Consider the following 23,649-nt stretch of genomic DNA (forward strand, 5'->3'; position numbering starts at 1 on the left):
CTGTGAATAATGCTGTTATAAACAGGGTGTGCAAATAAATATCTGTTCAGGTCCCTGTTTTTGGTTCATTTGTGTGTGTATCTAGAAGTGAGATTGTCCATGATATTTTTTAAAAAGTTACATACATAACTGAATATGACCAATGTGGGTAGATAGTGCACAGTATATACCTCTTCATCCTCACAGTTCCCCCTGTTATTAACATCTTGTATTAGTGTGGTATATTTGTTACAACTGACGAATCAATGCTGATACATTATTATTAATTTAAGTTCATAGTATATATATATTGGGATTCTCTTTGTGTCCTTTGTGTTTTGTGGATTTTGCAAATGCAAAATGTCATGCATCATTAATGTCATTACATGACATTTTATGTAGTGTCATTGCAGTATCATCAGAATAACTTCATTGCCCTAAAATCCCCTGTGTTCCAGCTATTCATTCCTTCCTCCCTCCTCCTGAGCTCCTGATAGCTACGGATTATTTTACCCTGTCCATAGTTTTGCCTTTTCCAGAATGCCATACAGTTGGAAAGCCTACAGTATTGTAGTCTTTCAGACTGCTCTCTTTCACTTCGCAATATGCATTTAAGGTTCCTCCCTGTCTTTTCTTGGCTTGATAGCTCATTTCTTTTTATCGCTGTGTAATATTCCATTATATGAAAGCACTAGTTTGTTTATCCATTCACCTATTGAAGGACATCTTGGTTACTTCCAGTTTGGGGCAGTTATGAATAAAATGTCTATAAATATCCATGTTTGGGTTTTTGCTTGGACATAGATTTTCAACTCTTTCGAGTAATATGTAGGAGCATTTTTGCTGGATTGTGTGGTAAGAGTATGTTTAGCCATATAAGAAACTGCCTAACTGTTTCCCAAAGTGGCTGTACAATTTTGCATTCCTGATAATTAAAGAAATTTATATCCTAGCACCCTAAATGTACTTAAAAAATAAGTCTTTGTCAGACTGTTCTCTAAACTTCATCTCGAATGAATTCATATTCTTAAAACATTTTTTTTTTTTTAACATTTATTTATTTTTGAGACAGAGAGAGAGAGCATGAACAGGGGAGGGTCAGAGAAAGAGGGAGACACAAAATCTAAAACAGGCTCCAGGCTCTGAGCTGTCAGCACAGAGCCCGATGCGGGGCTCGAACCCACGGACCGCGAGATCATGACCTGAGCCGAAGTCGGACACTTAACCGACTGAGCCACCCAGGCGCCCCTGGAATGAATTCATATTCTAATTGTTGCTTTTGTTGGCTGTGTTTCTTAGCATTATATTTCTTTATGTCTTTTGAAGTTTTGATTTACAGACTCCTTCAAGTGTGAGTGCTTTTGATTGTGTTTTCCTTATTTCTGTGCTCACCCTTCTCTGTGTGGTGATATTTCAGGCGCTTTTATTGCCTTTTTGGACCGTAGTCAAGAAATCAGATATGATGATGGTGGGTCAGGGGTCCTACTCTTTGAGATAATTGGGGCTATTTTAGATCTGTTCACAGAGTCTGTGAATGTCTCGGTTCAGTTCCTGGTCGTGAGGCTGTGTTTTTATCTTCCCACTTGTCTAGGCCTAGAGCAGTATACACACTGTAGCTCTAGGCAGAGACTGGCAGCAGTACATTGTAGCTTCTTTTCAGCTCCAGCCTCATCCTTGGCTTGAAGCCGTGAGTCTGGCTCAGCTGTCATGTCTCCTGTTTCTCCACCTCCTTTGCTTTGTGTTACTGTTGCCCTGCAGAAGATGTGCACCTGCTTCTGGACTCCGAGTCCAGTGAGCCTGTAGCTTCAGTCCTGCTCACAATTTTGTGTGTCTGTCTTGTTTCTGATCCACATGGGGTTTTACCTTGTTTTTGAGCATGTTCAAGTCATTTAAAAATATATTTAACAAATATTTTATCTATTGCTGTGCATTTGGAGTGGAGGGGATGCATCAGGGTTGTTTACTTACTGGGTTACTTTGATTAGAAGCCTGAATTGCCCAGGCTTCTTTGTAAAGTTCATGCCATTTTGTTGTCTGTGTTATTGTAATGCCCAGACCCTCCAGTATAGAAGTTGAATAGTAGTGATGATAATGAGCATTTTTATCTTTTTCCTTGATGAGAATGCTTCCAGTGTTTCACTATTAGATATACTTACTGAAGGTTTCTGGTAGATTTCTTTTGTCAATTTATGGAAGTTTTCATCTGTTCTTGGTTTGTATTTTTATTGGGTGTTGAATTTTATTCAAGGTCATTGTTTTGTTTTGTTTTGTTTTGTTTTTTTTTTGGTATTTGTTGGAATTATCATTCTTTTCTCTTTAATATGTTAAGACTAGGACAGATATTTCTGAGTTGTAGGTAACTGAGAGAAACAGGTATATTGTACATGGTTTATTTGATAATGCATTTTTAACAAAAAGCGAATCTTTATAAAACCCCATTTTGATCTTGAATTTTTGTGTATTAACACTATAAATAAGCTAAAACAAGACTGAAATGTTGTGATGAAAAAGTCTAGGCTAAATATTCTTGTAACTAAGCATTCTATAGTGAAATAGTGCACAGTTAAAGAATTTTTTTTTTGGTAACTTATGGGATTCAACAAAGACTTTTTCAGCTCCTAACAATTCCAACTTCTTCCTGGCTTCTATTTGTAGGCTCTTTATTCCCTCCTTTTAACTTTTCTCTCTGCCTGCTCTGTCTCTTCTTGCCAGAGAGAGACCTTCTGCCAGGAATAATATTTATTTTGAGGCTACAGTGTATCAAGTTATTTTCATAGATAAGGACTACTCTTTAATCTTTATAACTTTGGAAGCTAGATATGGTATCTCCAGTATATGGGTGAGGAAATTGAGCTCAGAGAAGTTAAAACTTGTTTAGGGCCACACAGCTAATTAGAAACCCAGGTAGTATTTGAACCCAGGGCAGACTTCAAAGCCCATGTTGTTTCTACAATACTGTCCTTAAATAGCATGTTTGATGTTCCAGTTAAACTTGAGTTTTGTGTTTTGGCTTACCCACATGATTCCTGAGCATGGTGATAGGACCGCTTTGTGTCTCGAATATGATTTCCTTGAGAGACTTTTTCGTTAGGTACTTCCTTGCTTTTTCCCAGTCTGATGTTTTGTATCTTCTGGAGAGATTTCTTATAATGATTAAATCTTTCTTAACAAACAAATATAGATATAGATATATACTATACTATATATATATAGTATACTATAGATACTATAGATATATAGTATCATGGTTAAGTATGTGGGCTCTGGAGTAACTATTTTGGTTGGACCTTGAGTTTATTTTCCTTTATCTTTGTGAACATTATGAAACGACCTTCAGAGGTACAGAAAATAAAAATAGTGAATACCTGGGGCGCCCCGGTGGCTCAGTCAGTTGAGCGTCCAACTTCAGCTCAGGTCATGATCTCACAGTTTGTGGGTTCGAGCCCCGCATTGGGCTCTGCGCTGACAGCTCGGAGCCTGGAGCCTGCTTCAGATTCTGTGTCTCCTTGTCTCTCTCTGCCTCTCCCCTGCTCACACTCTGTCTCTCTCTCTCTCAAAAAATAAACATTAAAAAAAATAAAAAAAACCCTTTATATTAAGAGTAGTAATTATTTCTTTTTGTAACTTGTCTTTTTTTCCTCTCAGTATTGTGACACTCATTTGTATGGATATATGTAGCATACATATATGAATATATGGATATATACATCTTGGCAGAATGGGATTCTGGTTTTTGACTATATCATAGTTTGCCTTTATGTTTTCTCATTGATTGGCAATTCATTTGTTCTGGATTTTTTTTTTTTTTCCCATCACAAGTAACGCTGCTGTGAATATTTTTGTCACATTTCCTTGTGCACACATGCATGACTTTTAGAGTGTGTACCTAGGGGTAAAACACTGGCTTATGTGCCAAGCACATCTTTAACTTTAGTGGATATTACTAAATTTCTCTCTGATGTGTTAACCAGTTAACATTCACACCAGAGGTGTGTGGATTCTGTTGCTTCCCAGGTTTGTCAACGTTTAGTGTTATTAGGCTTTATAATTTTTGCCAAATTGCTGGATGAAAAATGTAATCTTATTTTGGTTCTGTCTTTTAATATATGTTTTTCTGATTACTAGTGAGTTTGAACATTACTCGATGTTTTTATTGGCTCTTTAGACTTCCATTTCTGTGATTTGCTTTTTCATCATTTACCTTTTTTTCTGTTGCATTGTGTTTTTTCATATTTGTTTATAATTTTTACTACATTTTATACTAATGTAGAAAGATGGTATAATGGACCAGGAGTTGGGGGTTCTGGGCTTTCTTTATTGTGAAGCATAACTGTAACCTGGGACAAGACATTTATTTGGATGCTCAAAGTAGGGGGTCTGGGTTAGGTCAGTCATTTCTAAGCTCTCCCATTCTCATTTGCCATTGCCTTGCTTTGGTTTTTGTAGCTCGTAATCAGTACCACAGATATATTAACTGATAGTAAAGATATGAGAACTCAGAAAAGGAATTGCTAATGTCTAGGATTAACAAAAAAAATTTTTTTAATGTTTATTTACTTTTGAGAGAGAGAGAGAGAGGGGGAGACAGAGTGTGAGTGGGGGAGGGGCAGAGAGAGACAGAGACACAGAATCTGAAACAGGCTCCAGGCTCTGAGCTGTCAGCACAGAGCCTGACGCAGGGCTCGAACCCATGAACCTTGAGATCATGACCTGAGCCGAAGTTGAACATTCAACCAACTGAGCCACCCAGGTGCTCCATAGGATTTTGATGTGAAGGTTGAAAATTGCTATTTATTTATTTATTTATTTATTTATTATTTTAAAAATATGTTATTTTATTTATTTTTAAAGTAATTTTTAAAAGTGTTTTATTTATTTTGAGACAGAGAGATAGCATGAGCAAGGGGAGGGGCAGAGAGAGAGGGAGAGAGAGACTTCCAAGCAGGCTCCACTCTGTCAGTCCAGAGCCTCACATGGGGCTCAATCTCACCAACCCTGAGATCATGACCTGAGCTGAAACCAGGAGTTGGATGCTTCACCGACTGAGCCACCCAGGTGCCCCTAAGATTTTATTTTTAAGTAATTTCCACACCCAACATGGGGCTTGGGCACACAGCTCCCAAGATCAAGAGTCAACACTCCACCAACCGAGCCAGACAGGTGCCCCTGCACACTATTTAATTGGTTTTATTTTCTTTTCATTAGTTCCAAACTCATTTGAAAAAGTCATTTTTTTTTAAAGTTTATTTATTTTGAGAGAGAGAGAGAGTGTGTGTGTGCACATGCGTGCATGCGTGGGAGGATCAGAGAGGGAGGGAGGGAGAGAGAGAGAATCCCAAGCAGGCTCCGCACTGTCAGCACAGAGCCCTGTGCAGGGCTGGAACTCACCAGCTGTGAGATCACGACCTGAGCCAAAATTAAGAGTCAGATGCTTAACTGACTGAGCCACCCAGGAGCCCCCAAAAAGTCATTCTTAATATCTTTCTTTTAAAAAAAAGTCTCTGGGGACAAGCTTAACTATAGAAATAACTAACAAGGATACATTTTTTTGAAATGTGACTATGAAAACTAGAGCTTTGCATGTCATTTCAAGAGTGTACCTTTTATTTACTGTTCATATGCTTTTATTATTTCCTTATTAGATAAGTAGTTTAGTATCTTGGCTTAGAACTAAAATTTCCTCTTATTAACTAAGCAGACTTTGGCAGGTTTTAGGCAAAACTAGGAGGTTTGTGTCGAGCACACTAGAGGCACCTGTTTCTCCTTTCTGTGGCTTACTTTCTATTACATTCTTTCTCTGATTCTTTGGGCACATTGCATTTCTACTTTATCTCTTTCACTTTTTTAAAAAACCTTTTCTTTATTCCAAATTTAGTGTTGCAAGTGATTGATAACAAAGTGTTTAGTCTTCTTCCAAGTCTGTGTTTTTATCCTTTATTTTTTTAAGTTTATTTTATTTCATTTTTTTCAGTAAACTCTGCACCCAGAATAGGGGCTTGAACTCACGACTGTGTGACTAAGAGTCACATGTTCTTCTGACTGAGCCAGCCAGGCACCCCAATATTTTTATACCTTAATAAATGAGAAGAATTGTTAATTAGGAAGGAGTCTTGCCTGTAGAATTCTAGTTTAGACATTACCCAGGAGGGTAGTTACATGATAACATCAATATTAATGATAATAATAATAATAATAAGTAGCTAACATTTATTAGGCTCTTATTTTGTGCTAGGCATTGGGCTAAATGCTTTACATAATTTATTAATAGTTTCCATAGCCCTGTGAGGCTATTATATTAGCTATTCAGAGCTCTTGGTAGTAGTGGAGAGCAGTTTTGAATGTTTTTTATTGGAATCTAGAGAACTTTTTTAGATTTGTAAAAATGCAAATCTTAGGGTTTCACAACATTTACGTCCCCTGACATTTTTTTTTTTTAAATCTGAAAGAGAAGAGAAAAGAAGTGTTAGAGGAAAGATAGTTGAGAATTTTCCCGAAATAAATAAGGAGGTTCTCTTTCAGAGAAGTTTGACTAGTGTAACTAGTCAAGTACTAATTAGTGATAATCTCCATTATCTTGAACTTCTTAAATAAATGGGCATCCAGAGGAAAAACTGACAGGAGTTTTGCTGGGAGACAGTGAATTTGCACAAGAAGTTTTGATACCTGGGTGCTTTGGAGTAACTGACAGCTGGAAGGGTTAAGACATTAACAGAAAGATTCAAGGGAAATGAAGGATATTTAACACTTGGGTGTAGTACAGAGACATTCTGGAAATGTTTCTAGAGCCTGCTCTCTTTCCTTTAATCTTTACTGTGGGAATTACTTAACTTCCCCTGCAGACTTTGTCCAACTCTGAAGCATATTGCTGCCTAGATAGGACTAGAACCAGGACAAGAATCCAGACGTTTCGTTACACTAGCCTCCAAACCCCATTTTTTTTTTAATTTTTTTTTTTAATTTTTTTTAACGTTTATTTATTTTTGAGACACAGAGAGACAGAGCATGAACGGGGGAGGGTCAGAGAGAGAGAGAGGGAGACACAGAATCCAAAACAGGCTCCAGGCTCCGAGCTGTCAGCACAGAGCCCGACGCGGGGCTTGAACTCACGAACCGCGAGATCATGACCTGAGCCGAAGTCGGACGTTTAACTGACTGAGCCACCCAGGCGCCCCCCTCCAAACCCCATTTAACTGTGACGTGAGGTCTGATCTAGCACCCCACTTTGTGGACCTGTGTTTTCCTCACTCCTGGAATTCTTCTGTCGTCCCTGTAGGGGGCGATGTGGCACAGCCGAAAGAGAATAGGCTTTCGAGTCCGATGAAGGTTGTCTGCTTCCACCAATGACTAACTTTGTAACCTTAGGCCAAATTAACTAACTACATAGGCTCTAAATGTCCTTATCTAATTCTGCACCTGTATTACTCACTTGTTTCTCAAATCTAGCATAGTCCCATTTTCTCATTGTTGGTTTGTTGTTGTTGTTGTTGTTGTTGTTGTTTTAAGAGCAGTGGTTTCCAGAGTGGGAGGCATGCAAAATGATCCCCTAGGTAGGGTATAACAAAATATGGGCTTACTAATATTTCATCCGTAGGTCGACACTTTGCTCCATCTGTATGCCTGGTGATATACATCAGGTATGGTAAGCAAAGTAACCTGAGAGGGGGATAGTGGGGACCACAAAGCCTGGAGGGGCCCATTGTGTGAGCCTCCTTATTTGTTGGCTTACATTCTGTTCGGACATATTACAGTTCATCTCTGCCTGGATTAGTGGTCTTTCAGATTATGTCATCTTATTTCAATGAAGTGAACCTTGCTAAATAGACAAAGGGCTTAAAAAGGTTTCTGCAAAGAGATGTAGATTGAAGTTTCAGACTCAACTGGAGATTGAAGTACTAACGTGAGGACACATGAACAACAAGAAAAAAGCAGAGCTGATACATGATATTATGAGCTTGTCAGTCTGATGCAGAGTACAAAACAATAATGATCTAAGTGGAATGAAGAGGAATCAGTAAAAAAAAATTGTTAAATACTATTTGATATATGGGTTTATATGCACTGTTGAGTGTAGTGTGTCTTAAGATATTCACTAATGATAGTATGAGGCTGATGTTATCAGTTGAGATATTTTAAAGCTAAGCATTTGGTATATGAAGACAAACTGCGCTTTTTCAGTAATGATTACAGTCATGAGCTAACTAATCTAGTACATTAAAAATTATTAAGTTAGTGATACATTTTTAGGAGATTCTTTGGAGATTTCTTACTTTAGGAGTAAAAGACAAAAAGCCATAAACCTTTGCTCTTCCTGTTTTGGTAAAAGTGGCTTAAATACTATATAGACAAATCAATAAATTTAGTTTGGTGACAAACTAGAATGCATCCTTTGTTGGGATACTCATGGAAGACATTGCTGAAGATTGAAATAATAAATATTATATCAAATTATGGAGTTTGCAGGAGTTCTTGTACATTTGGATAAAAGTACAGAACTATGGTATTTGGTATGCTCCTCTTTTAAAAAAATGTTTGTGAATTTATTTTTGAGAGAGAGAGCATGAGCGGGGAAGGGGCAGAGAGAGAAGGAGACAGAGAATCTCAAGCAGGCTCTGTGCTGACAGAGCTGACAGACACAGGGCTCAAAGTCACAAACTGTGAGATCATGACCTGAACCAAAACCAAGAGTCGGTCGCTTAACCGAATGAGCCACCCAGGCACCCCTAGTATATTCCTTTTTAATAATAAGATATATGGTGTCCTGCCTACCCTGTCACCACCCCCCAACCACTAAAGAAAAGATTTACTAGAGAATACATTCAAAGTAAATGACTTAACATTTTATTATAAAATAGGATGTATAAAGTGTAAAGAATGATACAGTGTACCCAGAATCCAGTCTGATAAATAAAACATAGCTACATAGAGTTGGAGTCCTTCTGCACTCACATCATTTTGCTTCCATCCCCAGAGAATTTGTGATGAATTTGGTGATGCATGCTTCATGTGTACTTGGAAAGAACGTGTATTGTGCCATTGTCGGGTAGAACGTTCGATAAGTATCAATTAGACTAGTTGGCTGATGGTGGTGTTTGGTCCTTCTATATTCATCTTGACTTTCTACTTGTATTGATCATAGAGAAATACTGAAGTCTCAAAGTGGAAGTGTGGATTTGTCAATTTCTCCTTTCAGCTCTATCAATTTTTGCTTAGTGTATTTTGAGGCACTGTGCTTAGGTACGTAGACATTTAGGATCGTTCTGTCTTTTCAGAGAATTCTTTATGTTACAGGCCCAACAAAACAATGCACAATGTTATAGATATTATTTCCTGCAATAGTTTTTTTTCAAGATTTTATTTTTAAGTAATCTCTACATCCAACATGGGGCTTTAAACTTAGAACCCCGAGACCAAGAGTTGCATGCTCCACCGACCGAGTCAGCCAGGCATGCCTATGCAATTGCTTTTCAAATCAGTTAAGAGAATAAAGGAAAAGAAACAAGTAATTGTTCTTTTATTTTTCTAATTTTTAATGTTTATTTTTTAGAGAGAGAGACAGAGCACGAGTCGGGGAGGGGCAGAGGGAGAGGGAGACATAGAATCAGAAGCAGGCTCCAGGCCCGAGCTGTCAGCACAGAGCCCGATGCGGGGCCCAAACCCATGAACCGCAAGATCATGACCCAATCCGAAGTCAGACGCCTAACCAGCTGAGCCACTCAGGTGCCCCAGTAATTGTTCTGTCTTTAAAAAAATTTTTTGAACAGTTTTAGATTTACTGAAAAACAATAATAGGGAGTACCCATACGTACCCCATGCCTGTTCCTTCTCTTATTAACATCTTACATTAGTGCAGTTCGTTTGTTACAATCAATGGACTGATGATGTTCTGTTATTATTAACTAAAATCTGTATTTTGTTTAGGTTCCTTAGTGTTTCCTCATGGCCTTTTTCTGTTCCAGAATCCCATCAAGGATACCACATGATAATTAGTTGTCGTGTCTTCTTAGACTTCTCTTGGATTTGTCAGTTTCTCAGACTTCTCTCTTTCCCTCTAAAAAATGTTTTTATTTATTTATTTAAAGTAAGCTCTACACCCAGTGTGGGGCTTGAACTCACAACCCCAAGATCAAGAGTCATATGCTCCACTGACTGAGATAGCTGGGTACCCCTGTTTCTCAGACTTTTCTCGTCAAATTTTTTATGAAACTTGACAAACTTGAGTATTGGTTAGGTATTTAGTATATTTTCCCTCAGTTGAGATTTGCCTGATGCTTTTCCTCATGATTATACTGGGTTTAAAGGTTTTGGGAAGGAAGATCACAGAAGAAAAATGCCATTTTCATCACATCATGTGAAAGGTACATTCTGTCAACATGATTGGTCACTGTTGGCTTCAGTCACCTGATTGACGGTTGTGTCTGTCAGGTGTCTTCACTGCCAAGGTATCCCTCCCTCCCTCCCTCCCTCTGTTCTTCTTTGGAAGGAAGTCACTGTGTGCAGCTCACACTTAAGGAGTGGGGAGTTATGCTCCACTTTCTTTAGGGCAGAGTATCTATGTAAATAATTTGGAATTCTGTGTAGGATATTTGTTGATTCTTTATTAATTCATTCACTCATTTATATAAGTAGCAACTTAAGGATATTTAATGCTATTTAATTTTGTTGCTGAAATTTCTAACTTTGGCCATTGGGAGCTTACAGTTGGCTTCTGTGTCTCTTTGATACGCCCCTGTCATGTAGTGTTTTCCCTCCCAGAACTTTCTTTCAAGATGCTCTAGGGCTCATGTTGTGTATTTCCTGCCTCAGCCATTTCTCCAAGGAGCTCTGGTTCCTTTTATTGGAGAGTGGTGTTATACACCAAAAATTGAGCACTAGGTGTTGTCATTGCTATTGGGATATTGTTGTTTCTAGGCCCTCTCAGTTGACAGAGCAAGGACGTATATCTGTGTATACTAACCCCTGTATGTACACGTATCTACAAATGCTTCTATGTGTGGGTATCTGTATCTATATTAAACTAACATGAACTTGTACTAATGTTTCCAATTGTAATCCATTACCACATGGATCTTGCTAGCTTCTCATCTTGCTTCTCTGTAACCTCACTCTCCACCATCTGCCATCCATTAACTTAGGTGTTCAGTTGCAGTGCCCATGCATACTCGTATCAGAATCGTTAACTTATAACCCGTGAGAAACTAGAGTATGGTACTTACGTGTGTTTTGCTTTGTCTTTAGTCTTACAGACTCCATTTATTTCCAGAGTTACTTAGGTCACTACTTTCCCCCTCACCCTCTTCAGTGAGGTTGTGTCATACATTTGTAACAGTAGGATTTTTTTTTGTCACATTCTGCATTTCATCCTGAGATCCTCTGACATTACAAGGATTTGAAAAAATTGACGTACATTAAGGTTCACTCTGAAATTTCTGTCGGTTTTGACAAATGTTTAGTGTCATTACACTAAACCTGTATCCTGTGAAAGTTTCTCCACCCTAAAACGTCCCCTGTGCTTCACCTATATATTTTTTTTACATTTATTTATTTTTGAGAGACAGAGAGAGGCAGAGCATGAGCAGGGGAGGGGGAGAGAGAGACACACACACAAAATCTGAAGCAGGCTCCAGACTCCAAGCTGTTTGTCAGCACAGAGCCCAACGCGGGGCTTGAACTCACGAACTGTGAGACCATGACCTGAGCCAAAGTCGGATGCTCAACCGACTGAGCCACCCAGGCGTAATTGGGCTGTTTTCTTACTGTTGAGTTTTAAGAACTCTTTTTTGCACTTGGGATGCAAGTCCTTCATCAGAAGTGCTTTGGAAGCATTTCTTTCACATTAGGGCTTGTCTTTTCATTATCTGAGCAGTATCTCTTGCAGAATGGTTAATTCTGGTAAGATCTAACTGAACAGTTTTTTCTTTCGTGGATTGTGTTTTGGGGTTTTGTATCTAAAAACTCACTTGTTTTGTTGGCTTTGGGCTTAGGACATTAAATAGCCTCTTCTATGGGCTTACAGTTTCAACCCTTTTTAGATTGAAGAAACTTTGCATACATTCTCATAGCTAGGACTGTAGTCTTTTTTTTTTTTTTTTTTTTTTTAACATTTTATAGGCTAAGGCTGTGTTTGGTTCTTTTTTTTTAATTATTAATTTTGCTTCAAAGACATTTATTGTTGCATTGTTTAAAGTAGTAGATAACTGAAAATAATTGTCAATAATCAAGGCTCAGATAAGTTTTTGAGGAGTATTTGACAGCTTGGAAAGATGCTCAGATATATTGTTATATTCCTCCCCCCAGCTTTATTGAAGTGTAATTGACAAATAAAATTTTATATATTTAAAGTGTACAACCTGATGATTTGATATATATGTGTACCTTGTGAGATGATTTCCACAGTTAATTAACACATCTATCATGTCACAGTTACCTTTTTTTGTGGTAGTTTAAGATCTACTCTTTTACCAAATTTCAAATATACAGTACACTACAGTATTATCAACTGCACTTACCATGGTGTGCGTTTGGTCCCCAGACTGTTCATCTAATAACTGAAAGTTTGTATCCTTTGATTACTATCTTCCCATTTCCCCTACGTCCTAGCCACTGGAAACCACCATTCCACTGTGCTTCTATGGTGAATTTGACTTTTTTTTGTATTACTAGATTACACATATGATGAGATCATGGTATTTGTTTTTCTTTGCCTGGCTTGGTGCACTTTGTGCACTGATTTTTTTTTTTTTTTTCAACGTTTATTTTATTTTTTGGGACAGAGAGAGACAGAGCATGAACGGGGGAGGGACAGAGAGAGAGGGAGACACAGAATCGGAAACAGGCTCCAGGCTCCGAGCCATCAGCCCAGAGCCCGACGCGGGGCTCGAACTCACGGACCGTGAGATCGTGACCTGGCTGAAGTCGGACACTCAACCGACTGCGCCACCCAGGTGCCCCTGCACTGATTTTTTTTAAATTGGGTAGGGTGAAACTCCTGAGTAGGGTGATTAGGGTCCACTGAAGATGAAACGTGTTGGCATAAATATATGTAGTGGATTTCTCTGACCACAGGATGAGATACAGGAAGATGTGGGTGCAGAGTCTGAGATCATGGTATCATAGAATTTTATTTGTGCATTCACGTGGACAAAGATTTTGGCAGTCGAAATGGGAAAAAGGGGTGGATATGAGATATCATGAGGAAGGAAATGGCAGGGTTTGAAATCAGAGTTAGTATGTGAAGGGAATAATACAGAGGTGTTGGTTATCTCTCGATTATGAGGCTAAGAAAAGGCAAAGTGCCAGGAGTGTGAGTGGAAGGAAGTTAAAGCAATGTGCTTACATTCATGTAAGTGTTGATTTTCAAGGTTATGTCAGGAGCACAAGGACATACTATCAGGTATGGCAGTAGGATTAGATATTTGTTCATTGTGGAACTGTTAAAATCAGAATTAGAGAGCTTGAGTTATTAGTATCCATGGAGCACTGGATGGACTTACCTATCAGTAAGGCTTAGGGAAATCATTTATAATAATCTTAGTTTATATGTACCCTATACATTTGGATTTTATGTAATCTGAATTGTTGTTGGCCTGGTTAAGTGAAAAAACTTACTGTTTTAAACAGTTTGAGTTCCCCCAGAAGCTGCCTCAGACAAGGATTTTAGTGCAAGTATTTTATTTTGAAGATTATCCCAGGAAATACCAGTAGAAGACCATGAAGTGAGATAGGGAAGGGAAGTTTTGCAAGTAAAGGATTTGTTATCAAGCAAGTTACAGCTGCAAGTAACTATCTGGAGCTTTCCCACTGGGGAACTCTAGGAGCCAGTATAAAACATGTCCTCAGAATTATCCCTCTTGAGGGGGCGAGGTAGGTGGTTAGGACCATTTCCAGAGGGTGGTAAGTCTGTAATATTTCAAGGTTGGCATACAGGGAATAAAATGGACTTCAGAGGTCAGAGAAGGCCATCAATTTGTTGTTTATGTTGTTTTGTTTTTGAAGCAGATGCTGTCAGTCTAGTAGACAGAATTGGCAAAGGTTAGGAGATATGGGGAAGGGTATGGATATGCCTCTTTATACTCTGCCTTGTGGTTCTAGCATCTCCAATTCATTTCCTATAGGTCATCAATCGCTCTCACTCCAAGGCTTAAATGGGCCAATCTAGCAGTACATTAGGACTGGGTCCAGCTGTCCTTTTTGGAGCATTAAATCCAGTGTCATGGGGGAGTGTGCCTATATAACAGTTTCCTCACCAACCTTATACTTGGTCCCCAAGTTCAGCTCTCAATCCATTCCCAGGTATGTTCTCCCAGGTCCCATCAGTACATATTATCAGGTCCAATAGCTGTTTTGGTGAATCACTTCTTTCCATCCAAAGCAAGGACAGTACTTCCCTGTTCCCATGATGCCAAGACTTGACCCTAGTTGTTAGCCTAGAATCAGTGAAGGGACAGATCCTGAGAAGTGTCAGCATCTTTTGAGGCATGTATCTCAGATGAGGCCTTTCATGGTCTTTAGGCAGAGGAGACTGCCATCTTGTAGCAAGGGCAAGGGAGCCACTTCTTCCGGCCTAGAGGGTTCAGGAGAATCTTGACTGGAGTGTCAATTCAATATTTTTAATAATTTACCTCCTTTCATAATCAGAATTTGGGTCTGCTTTTTAGCACAATCTGCCTTCTAGTTGTAGAGGCTGAGGGTTCCTTAAAATGCTGCTGTGAGGTCTTTGGGCTGTCTTACGATACTTTGAGTTGATACCTATATGATTTAGCCCTTGACGTTTTCTTTCTTCTGTGCATCAATGCTACTGAGCAGAAACTCAGCCACTTTCATTGTCTTTAAGATTCTTGATACCCCTATATCTCTCAGATGCTAAAGCTATTGCATAACCTAGTCATCTTTTACCTGTATCTCTTCCTAGCTCCACCACATCAAGAATCTTAGTAATATTGATGCAACAGCTCACCAGGGGTTCTCACCAAGCCACTTACTACCAGCACTGGGAACCTTGTTGTCTGGTTGGCAAGTGATCCACTTACAGAATACATCGGAAGGACCTGTTATACCAGGGTCAAATTGGTCTTGTTTGAGTTACCCTAGAAGCAAATGCTGATATAAAGACTCAAGTGCAAGTATTTCTTGTTTGTTTGTTTGTTTTGTTTTTTGTTTTTTGTTTTTTGTTGTTGTTGTTGTTTTTTTAGGTGATCTTAGAAGATACCAAGAGAATGGAGAAGTCAGAGAAGAGAAAGCAGCTAGTAAAGGGTTTCTTATCAGGCATTGTGAGTCAGCAAACTTAATTCCAAAGGGGAACTTAGGAAGCCAGTGGAAAACATTGTTTTTTGATGCGTAAAGGAGCTGGAGTATTTATATATTAACTTCCATCAGTGAGAGGGCTCCTCCAGGAATGTTAATTCCCTGGGACTTCTGGACTGCCCTGCAAATGTCAAAGCAGTCTTCAATGGCCAGAAAAACCCTCAGGCAAAGAAATGCAGGTGTTGGCAACTGGAAGCTGATCAGTTCTACATGAAAGTAGTAGTATAGGTGAAGGAGTAAAGGCAGGATATCAACAGGGTCTTCTACACTCTTAAGTCAACAAATAATGTCAACGTCGTGGCTAATGTTGAGTAACAACCTCTTCTTGCACATTGGCTTGGTTTTGAGAGTTTTTTTATATACTTTTATATATAATCCTGTGTCTGAAATGTGATTAGCTTGTCTTTTCATTTCTTACCAGTTTCTTACATAGAACAAAAGTGTTTAATTTTGGTGATGTTCAATTTGTCTTTTATTTTATTTATTTATTTATTTATTTATTTATTTATTTATTTATTTTTTACAGCTTGTGCGTTTAGTGTGATGTACTAGACCATGAAGACTTTATCCTGTGTTTTCTTCTAAAAGTTTTATACTTTTATATTTTACATTTATTTTCCATTTAGAATTATTTTTTGTGTATGGTGTGAGGTAGAGGTCAAGGTTCATCATTTTGGCATATAGATAAGCAGTATATTGAACACCAAGTTTGTCCTTCATTGAATTTCTTTTGCACTTAAAAAAAAAATCAAATGGCCTTTCTAGTACTGTGTTGTCTTGATTTCTGTGGCTTTATAGTAATTCTTAAAATTCGGGAGTGTCATCCTGCAACTTTTTTCTTTTCAAAATTCTCTTGTCCAATCCTTTTGCCTAGTCATATAAAATTTAGAATTGTCTATATTTATAAAAACTTCTGCTGGGATTTTGATTAGACTGTCTGGTTAGATGGTATGTCTTTCTGTTTGTTTAGGTCTTTAAAAAATTTCTTGCATCACTCTTTTGAGTTCCAGTATACAGATCCTTTACTATACATATTTTGTTAGTGTATACCTAAGCATCTTATTTTTTGTTAGAGATATCGTAAATGCTGTTTTCAAAGTATTCAATATCTAGTTATGCAGTGCTAGTAAACAGAACTGTGGTTGATTTTTGTGTTTTGATCTTGTGTCCTGCAATAGTGTTAGACTCACTTTTTAGTTCTAGGAGCTTTTTTTGTATATTCCTTTGGAATTTCTACAAAGATAATCATGTTGTCTGCAAGTAGGGATAATTTTATTTCTTCCTTTCCAATCTGTTTGCCTTTTATTTCGTATCACTAGCTAAGACATCCTGTATAGTGTTTAATGGAAGTGGTAAGAATGGGCATCCTTGTCTTGGTCCCAATCTTAGGAGGAAAGCATTTAGTTTTCTACCATTAAGTGTGACTTTGGCTATAAGTTTTCTCTAGATGACCTGTAGGTAGAGAAAGGTTTTATTTCTAGTTTGAGTAGAGTTTATCATCAGGAATGGACATTGTATTTTGTGAAATGCTCTTTCTGCATCTGATATAAACATGTGTTTTTTTTTCCTTTAGATTGTTAATATGTTGGATTATGTTGATTAGTTTTCAAATGTTGAACTGGTCTTGCATTCCTGGGATAAACCCCTGTTGCTTCCAAGGTTTTTATATATTGCTTGATTCAATTTATAATACTTTGTGGAGGATTTTGCTTGTTGATGAGGGTTTTTGTGTTTGTGTTCATTAGAGATATTTATTTTTGTATTGTCTTTGTCTATTTTGGGTATCAGGATATTGCTGGCTTTTTAAGATGAATCAAAAGATGTTCTTTTGTATTTTCTGGTAGCAATTGTGTGAAATTGGTGTTATTTCTTTTAACATCTTTTCTATTGCTATTCCTTCATTTGCAATATTTTGTAATTATTTTCCCCTCCTTTCTGAAGAACTTTCTTTAGCAGTTATTTTAGAGCATGTCTGCTGGCTACAAATTCTCTTAGCTTTCTTTAATTTCTGAAGGATAATGTTCTCTCAATATAGAATTCTGGGTCGACCGTGTTTTTTTCCCCAGCACTTTAAAAGCCTTGGTCTACCGTCTGCGGACTTCCATAGTTTCTGATGAGAAATCTGTAGTAATTCATAACATTGTTCCTCTCAAACAGGAGCTGGCAGACTGTGGTCTGTGGGCGGACTATTTTCTAAATAAAATTTTAACAAAGCCACACCCACTTGTCTACATATTGTCTATGGCTACTTTCACACTGCAGTAGCAATGGTGAGTAGTTGTAACAGAGACCACATGGCCTGCAAACCTAAAATATTTATGGTTTGGCCCTTCAAGAGAAAAGTGGCTGATCCCTGACCTATGGGTAAAATGTTTTTGTTTTTTTTTTAAGTTAAAAAAAAAATTTTTTTTTTAATGTTTATTGATTTTTGAGAGAGAGAGTTCGAACAGGGGAGGGGCAGAGAGAGAGGCAGACACAGAATCCAAAGCAGGCTCCAGGCTCTGAGCAGTCAGCACAGAGGCCAACACGGGGCTCAAACTCACATACTGAGATCATGACCTGAGCTGAAGTCAGACGCTTAACCGACTGAGCCACTCAGGGGCCCCCTTTTTTTTTTAAGTTTTTTAAAAAAAGTTTATTTATTTATTTTGAGAAGAGAGATCTGTGGGATCATGACCTGAGCCCAAACCAAGAACTGAACACTCAACTGACTGAGCCACCCAGGGGCCCCAGTAAAATTTTCTTTTACTCTGACTTCTTTCAAGAATTTTTCTTTTTAATTTAATTTTTTATTTTTTAAATTTTACATCCAAATTAGTTAGCATATAGTGCAACAATGATTTCAGGAGTAGATTCCTTAGTGCCCCTTACCCATTTAGCCCCACCACCCCTCCAGTAACCCTCAGTTCTCCATATTTATGAGTCTCTTCTGTTTTGTCCCCCTCCCTGTTTTTATATTATTTTTGTTTCCCTTCCCTTATGTTCATCTGTTTTGTCTCTTAAAGTCCTCCTATGAGTGAAGTCATATGATTTTTGTCTTTCTCTGACTGACTAATTTCACTTAGCATAACACCCTCCAGTTCCATCCATATAGTTGCAAATGGCAAGATTTCATTCTTTTTGATTGCTGAGTAATACTCTATTGTATATATATATACCACATCTTCTTTATCCGTTCATCCATCAGTGGACATTTGGGCTCTTTCCATACTTTGGCTATCGTCGATAGTGCTGCCATAAACATGGGGGTGCATGTGTCCCTTTGAAACAGCACACCTGTATCCCGTGGATAAATGCCTGGTAGTGCAATTGCTGGGTTGTAGAGTAGTTCTAGTTTTAGTTTTTTGAGGAACCTCCATATTATTTTCCAGAGTGGCTGCACCAGCTTGCATTCCCAAAGAATTTTTCTTTGTCATGACCTCAGTTTGTGGGATCAGCCCTGTGTTGGGCTGTGTGCTGGCAACTCAGAGCCTGCTTGGGATTCTCTCTCCCCCTCTCTGCTCCTCTCCTGCTCACGTATATATGTGTGCATGCTCTCTCTCAAAATAAATAAACTTAAACACTTTTTTAAAAAGAATTTGTCTTTTAGCAATTTGATTATGATGTGATCATTATAATGAGTTTCTTTGACTTTAACTTGTTTGCTCAGTTTCTTGAATTTGTAGGTATGTCTTTCACTGAACTTGCTAAGTTTTCAGCTATTGTGTCTTCATGTATTGTTGAGCACCATATCACCACACTGTTTTTCTCCTTCTGGGATTCTGAGTACATGAGGAATGTTGGATCTTTTGTTTTTGTCCACCAAATTCCTGAGGCTTTATTCCTTTTTTTTTTTTTTAAAGAAATCTCTCTCTCTTTCTCTCTTTCTGTTGTTCAGATTGGATAATTTCTGTTTGATGTATCTTAAAGTTTACAGACTCTTTCCTTTGTCTTCATTCTATTGTTGAGTTCATCCAGTGAGCACCTCCTCTCCCCCAGTGAGTTTATATTTCAGTTCTAACATTTCCATTTGGTTCCTTTCCTATCTTTTGTTTCTCTACTGACACGTAAGATTTTAACTGACGTTTCTGGGGTGCCTGGGTGGCTCAGTTGGTTGAGCATCTGACTTTGGCTCAGGTCATGATCTCACGGATTGTGAGTTGGAGCCCCACGTCGGGCTTTGTGCTGACAGCTCAGAGCCTGGAGCCTACTTCTGAGTCTGTGTCCCTCTCTTGCTCTGGCCTTCTCCCACTCTCTGTCTCTGTCTCTCTCAAGAATAAATAAAACATTAAAAAAAAAAGATTTTAACTCATGTTTCAAGAGTGTATGTGATTGCCAATTGGAGCATTTTTATAATCACTGCTTTAAAGTCTGTCAGGTTACTACCAACTGCGTCATTTCGTCAGTGGCATCTATTGATCGTTTTTCCCCTTGTGAGTTAAGATTGTCTTGGTTGTTTGTTTGCCAAATAATTTTGTATTGTTTCCTGGACATACTGAACATTATATTGTTAGACTTTGGGTCTTCTTTAAATTTTATAGAGAATGTTGGTATTTTTATGTTAGCATTATAGTTTGGTGGACATCCAGATGATCCAGAATATATTTATATTAATTTTTTCAAGATTAACTTGGAAACAAAGATACAATTTAGAAGATTGTCATGAAGAATTTAGAGATCTCCAGGAATTCTTATACCCAACTTTGAAAAAAAGGGATGTAGAGAAATACCAAAAGTAGAAAAAGGATTTAATAAATGAGATGTGTTATAAAGGATATTATGATATTCTCTTTTAATCTGTGTTTAGCATTTAAGATTTGTTATTACCTCTTCACAGGCCAAGATTGAGGAAGAGGCAGTAAACTTTTAAGTAACTTTCTTTCTTAGTAATTACAGGCTATGGGTATCAACTTTTGTTTTTTTACTGTAGGACTTAGATTTCATTTTGCTGTTTCTAGTTGCTTTTTATTTTGGCTTTCTTTCCGTTTAAAATTCTGTTCTTTTGGGGGTAAATTGTTAAGTAACCAACATGTGTGTTGAAGAGTACTTTATAACATATCAATGATCTAAAATGGTCAGTCTTAATTATCAAAACATTAGTTGTAGGATGTTAAGGATTGCATTTACATTTTAAATTTTCTTTAGGATACTATTTATAATTATAATTTGCCGGGCACCTTGTCTTAATGGATATGTAATTTGTGTAGCCATCATTTAATTTGTGATTCTAACATATTTGAGAGTATGTTATGTAAGTAACAGCTTAATTTTGCTTAAGGAAATTGTTAGGCTTACGCTCTTTGTCTAGATATTTTTTCTTCACAGAATAAGGCAAAATGCAGCAGAAATTATTAGAGATTTTGCATCACTAGGGTCTGTGCAATACGCTGTTGGTTTTTTTTAGCTTTTTAGGTGTAGAGATTTGGCAATATGCATCTAAAAGCAACAGTTATGTAAGAAGTTTAGTGAAAGGGTTAGGATTTCAACTACCACTTCTGTTTGTGTGCCCTCAAGAAAGTTAGTGTTCTTTGCAGGCTGTTTCCTAATTTATAAAATGGGAAATGGGTATAATAAGAATGATAACCAGTATCTAGGGTTGTTGGAAGGATTAAATGAGGTAATGCATGGAAAGAGTTTTAACAGAGTGACAGCCTATGTCTGTCAACCTAAACTATTATCATGTGATAAAAACTTACCTTTAGGAGCTCTTTGAGTTTGGGGATAAATACCTTTTTGTTTAATATTGTTTAATATAAAATAGAATATTTTATTTATATCTTTTATGTATAAGCTAATAACTTCTTATGTTCTTTATTTTAGCTTTTCATTATAATTATTTGCTAAGTTATACTTAGTAACATGTTTATCTTTGTAAAACAGTAAGGATATGGGAAACTGTCTCAGCTAATCCAGGACTCTGCAGAGAAAATAATCAAGGTTAGAAATAAGACATAGCTCCATATTTTCAGCACAGGAAGCAAATGTGTGTGCTCATTTAATTATTAACTTTGTAATTATTTTAGAAGCTGTCAGATAAATAAAAGGACAGTTATTTGTCTTTTTCTGTATCAGGCTTTCACTTTGTTTTTACTGATGCTGTCTTAAATGTGCACATACAACTTGGTTTTTGGGACCTCTTCTTAATAGAATGATAAGCTCTTGGTTGAACTGTCAAATTACAGTGGTCTATTGTATCTTTTTTTGTCTCTAGGATGATTGAGGAAAGTGGGAACAAGCGGAAGACCATGGCAGAGAAGAGGCAGCTGTTCATAGAAATGCGTGAGTCTTGAGTGCTTCTGGAGCCCTTGTTTGTATGTGTGGGGATGCCTTTTTTTTTTTTTTTTTTTTCCCTGATCAAGTCACATCTTTAATCCTTAGCACATTCCAAGCTTTAGAAAAGGGAAAAAAGGGAGTTGAAGAATCATGGAGTTGAAGGACCTCAAGTCAGAGCATATATTGTAATTGAGTTGACTTGAATTGCTTTCTTTCTTTCTTTTTTTACATATTTATTTATTTAAATATCTACAGCCAACATGGGGCTTGACCTCATAAACCCGAGATCAGGAGTTGCATGTTCTTCTGACTGAGCTGGACAGGTGCCCTGACTTGAATTACTTTCTTAAGTAAGATCATGAATACTAAGGCAGAAATGTTACCTAGCATATCTATGAGTTTAGGGCACACCAGTCAGTTTATTTATTTATTTATTTATTTATTTATTTATTTAAGATTTTATTTTTAGGTAATCTCTATACCCAAGCTGGGGCTCAAACTCATGACCCTGAGATAAGAGTCACATGCTCTACTGACTGAGCCAGCCAGGTGTCCCAAGGCACACCAGTCAGTTTAGACCTCTTGTTGTAACTCCATTGTTACCATGAGCTTGCAGGTGGTGATAAATAATTAATACATTATATAAATTAAGTACACTGGATATAGATTTAGAGGTATAGAGGACTAAGTGTTAAAACTTAGAGCTATAGGAATAATTAAAAGTACAAATGTATAGTTTGGTATATTACTTTACAATATGGTTTTAAATCTTGTTAAAAAATTATATTCTTCTATAAAACTCAAACAGAAAGATGGCCGAGAGAAGTGGGTCATTTCCCAGTATTTGAATGATTATTTTGGTCTCCGATTACTTGTCTATGTGACCTTGACTCGTGCATTCGTACTTGGGGGACCACAAATTCCTTTGCCATGAAATAGGGTTATTGGTCTGTACCAGTGTTCATGATTGCTTTTAAAAGCATTGTACTCTTTTTAAAAAATGAGATCTTACAAGGACCCTCAACACGAGAGTGTCATAGAATTGGTACTGCTTCGTTGAAGAGGGGAGGCAGGAGCCCTGCCTGAGATAGCCCCTGAGATACTTGTAGAATTCTAGAATTCTGCATATCACAGAGTAAAAATCAGTAGATAAAGTCTCAGAAGCCTCTTTCAACAAGCAAGATATTTTAAATCTTTAGAGTCTTAGTAACGGGAGGCAGAGTTTGACTTAACTGAGATCTATGTTGTCCTGTCAAGCATAAGCTAGAGAAGTATTGAAGATGTCAGAGAAGAAATTTGTGGCATTGGGTGGGCAGTCAGTCCGGGCCATCTTTAAGGAGTTCTGTAGTTCTGAGTCTCTAATTGCTAGTCATCCAAGCCAGACACCCTGCAGTCACTTCCCTCCACCTCACCTTCCACCTCCAAAGAAATCACAAAGTGCTGCTGAGTTTTACCTCTTAAGGGACTCCTGAATTTCTCATGCCTTAGTGGCTTTAAATCCAGGCTCTGCTGTGAGACTATCCATGTTTGGATCTCGGCTCCCTCATTTTCTGGCTGTATAATCTTAGGTGAGTTACTTAATCTCTGTGCTGCTACACTTGTCTTGTCCATAAAATGGGAGTAGTATCTATTTCATAGAATTATTGTCAAGATTAAATGAGATAACGTCAGGCCTTTAACACGGACACAGAATAGTAGGTATTTAATGTGATTAGCTGTGTTTAATATTTTTATCATTGTTACTTTTCTGAACTAAAAGCAATCTGTTTCGGATCCCTTCTTCAGTGTCAACCCCTTCCAATCTGTGGTCTGTGATGCTGCCAGTTGAACTGCAAAAATCTGTGTTACTTCCTTCATAAATCCCTTCAGTTGCTCCTCATTGCTTTCCCAAGAAAGTCCAAGCTCCTGGGCATGCCCGGCAAGGCTCTCCTGGCCTCTTTTCCCCTCGGTTCATAGGTTCCCGGTTTCCATCACACACCATGGGTGTCACTGCCCGGTCATACTGAATTGGCTTTTCCCACATCGATCATATGTTTGATGTCTCTGTGCTTTTGCTCATGCTGTTCGGCTCACCTTCATCTGACTCGTTGTTCCTGTTTGCTGTTCAAGGCTCAGCAT

The 23,649-nt window shown here is 37.8% G+C and overlaps 1 protein-coding gene across 12 annotated transcripts in view; it reads left to right on the forward strand.

The window, feature by feature from the left end:
- DTNB (dystrobrevin beta) overlaps window positions 1-23,649 on the forward strand; it is a 239,661-nt gene that overhangs the window by 4,448 nt on the left and 211,564 nt on the right. For all 12 annotated transcript variants that reach the window (XM_049651935.1, XM_049651937.1, XM_049651938.1 and 9 more), the window contains one exon: window positions 21,470-21,537. In XM_049651935.1, the coding sequence (XP_049507892.1) occupies window positions 21,470-21,537 (68 nt within the window). The remainder of the gene's footprint in view (window positions 1-21,469; window positions 21,538-23,649) is intronic.

Source organism: Panthera uncia (genome assembly GCF_023721935.1).
Source record: "Panthera uncia isolate 11264 chromosome A3 unlocalized genomic scaffold, Puncia_PCG_1.0 HiC_scaffold_12, whole genome shotgun sequence".
Classification (NCBI taxonomy): Eukaryota; Metazoa; Chordata; class Mammalia; order Carnivora; family Felidae; genus Panthera; species Panthera uncia.